Source organism: Thermobia domestica, chromosome 7, assembly GCF_964235325.1.
Source record: "Thermobia domestica chromosome 7, izTheDome1.hap1.1, whole genome shotgun sequence".
NCBI classification, from domain to species: domain Eukaryota; kingdom Metazoa; phylum Arthropoda; class Insecta; order Zygentoma; family Lepismatidae; genus Thermobia; species Thermobia domestica.
This window is the reverse complement of record NC_137460.1, coordinates 125,199,715-125,209,008: the sequence shown is the minus strand read 5'-3', so window position 1 is coordinate 125,209,008 and position 9,294 is coordinate 125,199,715. Positions and strand designations below refer to the sequence as shown.

Below are 9,294 nucleotides of genomic sequence, written 5' to 3'. Positions count from 1 at the left end.
ACACAAGAACATTTTGCACGAATAACCTTAGAGTCCGAATCACGGTTATATACTTTATTATTTAAAGTGTGAAATAGCCGCATATCAGTTTGTTTTAATAACCACATATCAGGTTACAAGTACAAAATTTGGAGTTAACCCGGTGAAGGTTTCAGATAATGAAATGCCGCCAAATATAGTTTCTCACAATTTTCTTAGATTACGACTTGTGATTAGAAACCCTAATGCTAATAGCATGAATCCTCTATTGTATATGAATTTCTTTATTTACCAGGTTTTGTTATCCTAAATTTTTAAATTTTACTTTTAAAGATATAAAATATGCCTATGTAATGTCAGAACACATGCATGAGATTACAGGAATGTATCAAATCTGTGCTCCATGTCTTGAACAATTAGAGGCTAAAGTTCATACCATAGCCATACGTTTTGCTTTTGAAGAGAATGAATGTGCGGAGGGACGTTAAAACGTGTTCTTGGTTAACAATGATGACATATTAAGTTGTTTAAAACGTAATCAGCAATTTGAGGTTAAAATTAAGAATAAAGTATTGCTTTTCATAATAACATTATCAGATCATATACACATTATTTTGTACGTTGATCTTGACATTTTTTTTAGTTGGTGAGATAATTCCATCACTATTAAAGCTCTATGGTTTCTGCTCGAAAAATTGTAGCACATTGTTTTCACAGGCATCTCTTGAAACCAACTTAACATTATTCTGAGAGCTATGCAGGGATTAAGACATATCACAGTCTAACAGTGGCAAGTTTGGACTATATGATAGATGCATTAAATCTCCTAGTGAAGTTCTCTCAGTTTCTGAATGGTTTGGTTAATGTGTATGTGGTATGGCAATATGCTGAAAATTTTGACAGTATCGCTTCCACTGCTAGGTGCACTCAAGCTAATTTTTAATAGAACTCTATAGGTTCGAGTCTATCGTTCTGTCCGAAGGTAGTAGATCGTGATGCACAATACCCATTCAATCTCCCATGAAACGCATAGCATAACGTTTCTCGGTTTGAGTAAGTGCTCTAGAACAGATTGAATTTTTCTCACACATTTTTGATGTAAATTACTCATTAATGAACTGGTGAGCAACTGTTTTAAAAAAAGGCTCGAGTTTGTTAGTTTCTTTACAGGTTCCAAATAGAGAGTTGTTCGAGTAATCGTTCCTGAATCTGACCATATGATATTTAAATGTAGATATATTTTTGTATCCAGTTATTCACACCTTGTTACATGATGGATGTTTAGAATTAGTCATGAGTTCCTATCTCAAGGTCTTCTTGAACTGTATCACGAATCTCATTAGCTTATTATGTTATAAGAAGCCCATTCCGTGAAGCACCTTGAACATCGAAATTTAAAGAACATCGAAAAGCTACTGAAGTATCCTTTGAATGTTGGTCTTAGAATCATATCTTTCTCATAAAAAGAAAACATTTTTTTCTGGTCTTCGCAGCATTTGGGCTATTATCGAAATGAAAATGTAAAATATAGCATTGTGTTACGGAAAGTTCATTTTTCTTCACGGCGGAATATTTAATATAGAATTATAAGATATTAGATTATAAGAATTCCGACATTTTTGCACTCTATTAGGACCAATTATTAGATGACAAGTTATCATATACCTCGCTCGCTGTGACTTACACAACTTGAGATTTGAGGCACTAAAACCCCTAATGTACCTTTTAGATTACATTATATAAATTAACGTGTTATTATTACTTAATAATTTCAGTTCGAGGAATGCGATTTCTAAATCATTTCTGTCAAATTTAGTTCCGATCTTTAAGGGAAATACAATAAACCAGACTATACCTTAAACTTAAATAGTTCACATAAGAATTCACCTGGAATGTTAATCCTAATTTTTTAATCCTAAAGCTCGGAAGAACACAATAAATATGGAAGACGTACGTTTTCGAAATCTTAAGGGTACTTCATAAAATTATATCTAAGCTGTTCAAAATGATGAAAAATTTACTTCAAATTTAAATTTACTAAATATGTGTGGTACGTGTACATTGATGCATGACAGAGCCAAACCTTTTGTAGTTGTTGTACCCACTAAAAAAATAATATGTAAGATGATTTAAGTAAAAATATATGTTCCTATTTCAAATTTGTGGCCTTTCGTAGGATAGTCGCTAAAGCTCTGGCCTTCGGTGGGGCCACCCGATCAAAAAGAGTGTAAAAAGCTTTATCAAGACTGCCATCCTGAATAAGGTTTTTCTCATTCACACCTGGTAAATGCCGGGTTGGTACTTAACTTACAGGTCCCAGGCCGCTTCCTTCCTTCCCCAATTCTGTCTTCCTTCCCTTTCCCCGGATAGTGTGCTTGTCTATGGACATCATCCCTCGTACGTGACGGATTAAATGGTCATGGATGCCGAAACCCTAAACTCTGAACCCTAAAACCTAAATGAATTTCAGATTCCACAAGTACCTAATGTTATCCTGAATTTTAGAAAAGGATATTATCATATAGCACCTAATATCCTAATTTTCATAAGTACGCATAAACCTATACATTTATAGCACACAACGTACAATAAAACTTATTGGGTGTAGCTGAAAATGTAAGTCATAAGATTTTAAAGTCATATTTTCCGAATAAAGTTTGAGAGAATACTTCGGAGCAGCTCAGGTCTACTTCTCAAATACATTTTGGGTCTCAACATTCAAACTGTATCAAATTATTATTTTCAGTGCAAACCCAAATTATGCACTCCTAACCTTACTTTCTGGGAACCTAACGTTCAGTCCCTGGAAGTTTCGCTGCAGTTCCAAATTAAACAGTGAATCACAAAGTGTTCTTTTCAAATATTGTGTTTACTTTTTCTTTTTTTACTTATATGATGGTGTTTATGCTTATGTTCTTAAATATTCGCGATTTACTTAACTGGTAATGGACTGTCTTCTAACAATGGAAACTTCCAATACTTGTTTTTAGTTTTTATTGTACCATACTAATCTCTGGTTTTCCACTAACATTTCAAATAAACCACAAAGTACATATAATAACTGCTCTGTGTTCATTGCCCTTAAACAACAAACTTAACATTAAAATTCTGAAAGAAATGTTCGTGCCTCGTGCCTTATGCACCGTCTCTCTTCAACACTTTCCATTTTGAATAACAAATGAAATCTAAATTTTGTAGAAACAGTGTTTCCAGTTCTTAAAAAATATTACTACATAATATAAGACTTAACATGCCGCCCGCCAAAAAAGGGCTAGTGACTTTTTTTTAAAAAAAAGAAAAGAAAACAAACTTCACATAACAACAAACTAGACTAAAACAGGAAATAAATATACTTGAACATGAATGACATTATGATTCATCATTATTTGGTAAAACACAAAGTCCTCTAATTGAGCGTTAATATAAACCATTGGAAGTGTTAACAGTAGCCATTCGAACCAAACCGTCAGGTCCAGAATGCACTTTAGTGATGACTCCCAATTTCCACGATAGAGGAGGTAGCTTATTTTCTTTGAGAGCCACTAATTGATCTGGCTGTATGTTGGCACAGCTTCTCTTCCACTTATTTCTTCCTCGTAATTGTGACAAATATTCAATATACCATCTTCTCCACAACTGTTGAAATTGTTATCGGATCCTTTGCGACCTTTGAATTGAACCAATCTTTTTCTGATGTAAGTCACGTTCTGGTAGTGCTGTCAATGGTTGACCAATAAGTAAATGACCAGGGGTTAATGCTACTGGATCATTAGGATCATTGGATAATGCTACAAGAGGTCTCGAATTTTTACAAGTTTCTATCTGTATGATTAATGTTATTAACTCTTCAAACGTGAGATACGACATCTCCATGACTCTTTATAAATGGCATTTAAAGGACTTAACTCCAGCCTCCCAAAGACCACCGAAGTTGGGATAATATGGCGGAATAAAATGCCATTGGATTCCTTCAGTAGTTGCAAAATTCTTAATCCTTTTTGATGGTCAGCTGTATGCAATAACTTTGCGACCTCTTGAAGTTCCTTGTTGGTACTAATGAACGTAGTTCCATTGTCGCTATAGATATGCTTGCATCTACCTCGACGAGATATGAATCTTTTTAAAGCAAAGTTGTGAGTGATCTTACTAAAAATGCCTGACTGGTAAGATCACTCACAACTTCGAGATGGATAGCCTTTGTTGCTAAACACATAAACACTGCAATGTAGCACTTCACCTTTGTTTTCAACTTTCTGGTACCTGTTTTGATGTAAATAGGACCGGCAAAGTCAATTTCCGACTTTGTGAAAGGTCTTGTTAGTTCTATTCTATGTTTTGTAGTTGTCCCATTAATTGTTCTGGTCCAGACGCCCTTAATCTTTGACATGTAATACACCTTCTAATAAATTTTTGATGGCAGTTTTACCATTAGGTATCCAATACCTTTGCCTTAGTGATGCTAGCATTAACTGACATCCAGAATGTAGCAATTGCCTGTGTTCATGTTCTATAATGATGATGTGGTGGTAGAATAATTTGATGTTTAGCATCAAATTCAAGTTTAGACATTTTTAATCTTCCACCAACTCTTAGGAATTGTTGATCACATATGAAATGATTGAGAGACAAGAGTTTGCTTTTATTACTAACTCTTCCACTTTCTTTAAGATTAGCTATTTCCTTAGCATAAACTGAGTTTTGAACTTTTCGTATTAGTCTGATTAAAACTTCTTCAATTTTTTCCAAAGTAAGAGCGTCTACATTTCTTTTTGATGCTTTTACTTTAGCATTCTTGGAAAACCGCATGCAATAAGCCAAGACTCTCTGAAGTTTGTTCAAAGTAGAGAAACTTTCAATTATACTATTATCTTGAGTTGTCACTAAATAACTTGATTTTAATTTCTTTTGTTCAGGAATCTCTCTGAGCGGGGCAGGCTCCGTCTTAGGCCAATTAAGTGAAGAACACTGTAACCATTGAGGACCGTTTTACCACAAATTATTATGTATTAGCTTGTTAGGACTTATTTCCCTTGATATAATATCTGCAGGATTTTCACTTGAAGCGACGCGTCTCCATTCTCCTCCCACTTCTCGTACCTCAGCAACTCGATTGCCAACAAATGATTTCCATCTATTTGGACTTGCTCTTAACCATTCTAAGACCACCATAGAATCTGTCTACATATATACCTGGGATATTCGTTGTTTTAATGCCTTAGTTACCTTCTTGACAAGTTTTGATGACAACGCTGTTGCACATAACTCTAAGCGAGGCAGGGAAATCTTCTTTATGGGCGCCACTTTGGACTTAGCACATAATAGCTTCGAGGTAACTTGACCATCCTTCTTGACGGATATTAAATACACACATGTCCCATAAGTCTTTTCTGAAGCGTTTGAGAGAAAGCGTGAACTTAAATGTCTATGAAGGTACATGACTGAAGAACCATTCTGTCTACACTGATATCTGATAATGAAGGAATGAATTCAAGTACTGTCTTGCATCTTTGCTGTAGTTATTTAGGAAGTGTTTCATCCCATTCCAGTCCTGCTTTCCACAGATCTTGAAGAATTATCTTACATACGATTGTTATTGGACTAACAATTCCCAACGGATCAAAGATTGAAGCAATAATACCCAACATCTTGCGTTTTATTAAATTATTATTCGACCTTTGATTTAGAGTGAATCCATTCATCACTTGAAGTTGATCAGTTGCTGGATGCCAAAGTAATCCTAATGTTTTGACTTGACCCACATTGTCTAAGCGTAATGCTAGTTGTGTTTCTTTCAATTCTTCAGAGATGGATTCCAATAACTCAGTACTGTTGGAACACCACTTTCTTAGCAAAAAACACCCTTTTGTAACATTTGTATTAATTCCTCCTTTATTTTTAAAGCTTCCTCCAAACTTTTAAACCCTGAAATACAATCGTCAATATAGAAGTCATTCTTGATAATTTGTGCTGCCTTTGGATATTCACAAGCTTCTTTTGCACTTAATTGCTGTAGACAGTGAGTAGGAAGGAAAGGCGCTGAGGCTGTTCCGTATGTGACAGTCTTTAATTCATATATCTTAATGGGTTTTTCTTCTGATCTTCTCCACAAGATCTTCTGGAATTTACAGTCACGCTCATCAATCAAAATCTGCCGATACATCTTCTCTATATCTGCAGTAAAAGCTATAGGGTAGGTGCGAAATCTTAATATAATTGACTGCAAATCGTCTTGCACAGTTGGACCAACTTTGAGAACATCGTTTAGTGAAATGCCACTAATTGAGCATGCGGATGCATCAAATACTACTTTAGTCTTCGTAGTAGTACTAGCTTCCTTAATAACTGGATGATGAGGCAAGTAATATCCATGAGTAATACTAGAGCTGCCTTCCACTTCCTTCATATGTTCCAAAGCTTCATACTCTTTAAGGAATACCACATAATCTGTGCGTAACTTGGGGGATCTATTTAACCTTTTTTCTAGTTGTTGTAAACGCTGAACAGCTGTCTTATCAGCATCACCTAACAGGACACTTCCTTTTTGAATGACAGACTTACTATAAAGCGTCCTGTTGTATGTTTTCTAGTGTTTGCGATAAAATGTTCTTCGCACTCTCTTTTTTCTTTGGATAGAGGAGTTTCTTGAATATCTTTTATTTTCCAAAACTTCTGCAGCTGATGGCTCAAATCATCGTTGTTGTGCAAAAAGAATGTTCGATGTTCTGGCGTGAAGTTGTTGCGTTTTGGCATCTGATATTGTCCTGAAACTATCCATCCTAATTCTGTATTTTGCAGAACTGGAAATGCTCCTGGACGCACCTGTTGTCCTGCTTTGAGTAGACTAAATAAAATTCCAGCACCTAACAACAAATCAATCTTACCAGACTTGTTGAAATTAGGATCCACTAACTGTAAATTCGGTGGAAAGTTCCATTCTTTAATGTCAATATCAGCATCAGTTAAATTTTCCGCTACTTTGGGCAATACAAAACACTGAACATCTACACTAAAATCACTTACAGTAGAGAATACTTGTAAATTACTTCCGTATTTAACGTTGCAACTTACGTTATTAATACCTTGTACAGGAACATTGATAGGATTTTTTTTAATTTTAACCTTTGAATGAGAGATTCTGTTGCAAAATGAGATTGGGAACAACTATCAAGCAAAACCCTAACCATATGTAATTTACCATTGCAATCTTCAACTTGAACAACTGCAGTTGAAAGTAAAACACTCACATTACTTTTAGGCTTCACAGAGCAATAAGTACTAGTATTAACAACTTTCTGTCCTTGAGACATTGACTTTTCCCCTACAGGTTCCGTAACAGAATCATTTTCAACACTTGCAGCATGATTAGGCTGTGAATTCTTAAAACCACTATGCAATAACGCGTGATGCTTGAGATTACATATTTTGCATATACTTAGCGAACAATCTTACGCTAAATGGTTGACAACTTTCAAACAATTAAAAAAAGTTTGTTCTGTTTCGCAAAACTTAACCTTTTGGAAACACTTAATTTCTGAAACTCATTACACTTGTGTAACGCATGACTTTGATGACAAAACGAACACAAAACAGTAGTACTCACATAAGATTGTCTAGCATTTTTTACTTCCTTGATATTAGATTTACTGAGATGCGACTTTGATTGTGTAGACTTTACCAATTCTAAGGCCTGGCATTTATTTTCTGAAAATACATGAAGTTCTTCTAAACTAGCAAACTGTTCCCTATTTGTTTGATTTTCAAAGTCTTTACGTGTTTGTTCATCTAGCTTTCCCGAAACTAGCTGTCATAACGATATATTCTCCAAAGGAGTATCTAACTGTAACGCCTTAAGTGCATTTACGTTACTTATAGTTTGATTTAATAATGTCCTCAAGTTCACCACTGAATCTTTACTGACAATCGGTAATGAAAACAATGCCTTTACATGAGCAGTTGCTATTAACTTTAGATTATTATACCTTCTGCATATCATTTCCCAAGCAAGTTTGAAATTTTCACCTGTCACTGGTATATTCTCAACTAATTTGCTTGCTTCACCTGATAATGACGACAACAAATAATGAAATCTTTGAATATCATCTAAACTTTGATTGTTTACAACCAAACTACTGAAAGTATCATGGATATGTCTGAAATCTATAACTTGACCTTTAAATGTTGCTAGATTTATGACTGGTAATTTTAGACACCCTGCATTCGCGGTTGAATCACCTGACAAACTTCTATTGCTACTACTAGCCTTCTCAGCTGTTTGAAAAATTGACGTCATTTTTGCAAGAATATCGTAGTAAGTAGCTTCAAATATCTCTCTATCCTGTGTGTATTCATCATTTTCGTCCTTTATTTCAAGCTGTTTTTGCACTTCATCATATTCATTGAATATATTGGGTAAACGTGCACACCTAACTTCAATTTGCGTTACATCATAGTGTGCTCCAAATTGTTCAACATATGTTTTCATTCTTGTAAAGGAAGCTTTAGCTAGGCCCCTTGCCTTTATAAGAGAATTTGTATTTGAATCCACTGCTTGCGATATTTCTACCTGAAGACCTTATAACCACAGACCTTTACACAAGTAAAGAAGAAACAAAAAATATACTTTGCTACGTGACTGCTATATGTCCCCTTTGTTTTTCTTCAGATGGCAATGCACAGCTGAATGCGTAGGCGCTTACGTGATAAGCCACTAGGTCAATTTTGCATCTGTTTCTTAACACTAACTGTCTTTACACACACATAGTCAATATGAATGTTTGAATGATTCACTTATTATTTTTTTCTTGGCACAACGCTTCCTCCATCCGGCCCGGAGGACCAAAAAACTGTTTATGCTTATGTTCTTAAATGTTCGCGATTTACTTAACTGGTAATGGACTCTCTTCTAACAGTGGAAACTTCCAATACTTGTTTTTAGTTTTTATTGTACCTTACTAATCGCTGGTTTTCAACTAACATATCAAATAAATCACAAAGTACTTATAATAACTGCACTGTGTTCATTGCACTTAAATAACAAACTTAACATTAAAATTCTGGAAGAAATGTTCGTGCCTCGTGCCTTATGCACCGTCTCTCTTCAACACGATCCGTTTTGAATAACAAATGAAATCTAAATTTCGTAGAAATAGTGTTCCCAGTTCTTAAAAAAATGTTACTACATAATATAAGACTTAACAGATGGAATAAAATTAATCACGAAAATTTTTCACCTTGTTCAAGAAATCTTGGCCACCCAACCTTGTTTCAAAAGTCATATTCTATCAACCGGGGTTAAGAGTTTCCAATATTTTGACT

General features: G+C 34.9%; 2 protein-coding genes across 2 annotated transcripts; both read right to left on the bottom strand.

Moving 5' to 3' along the window:
- Window positions 1-5,824: 5,824 nt before the first annotated feature.
- On the bottom strand, window positions 5,825-6,382 carry LOC145689327 (uncharacterized). The gene has a single exon (XM_081763471.1). It carries the CDS (start codon window positions 6,380-6,382, stop codon window positions 5,825-5,827), a length of 558 nt encoding a protein of 185 aa, XP_081619597.1.
- A 1,401-nt stretch (window positions 6,383-7,783) lies between these two features.
- Window positions 7,784-8,461, bottom strand: LOC145689326 (uncharacterized). Its single transcript, XM_081763470.1, has one exon. It carries the CDS (start codon window positions 8,459-8,461, stop codon window positions 7,784-7,786), a length of 678 nt encoding a protein of 225 aa, XP_081619596.1.
- Between the last annotated feature and the right edge of the window lie 833 nt (window positions 8,462-9,294).

Excerpts from the sequence above, each read along its gene's own strand:
- LOC145689327 (XM_081763471.1), bottom strand. The coding sequence starts at position 6,382 with ATGAAGGAAGTGGAAGGCAGCTCTAGTATTACTCATGGATATTACTTG.
- LOC145689326 (XM_081763470.1), bottom strand. The coding sequence starts at position 8,461 with ATGAAAACATATGTTGAACAATTTGGAGCACACTATGATGTAACGCAA.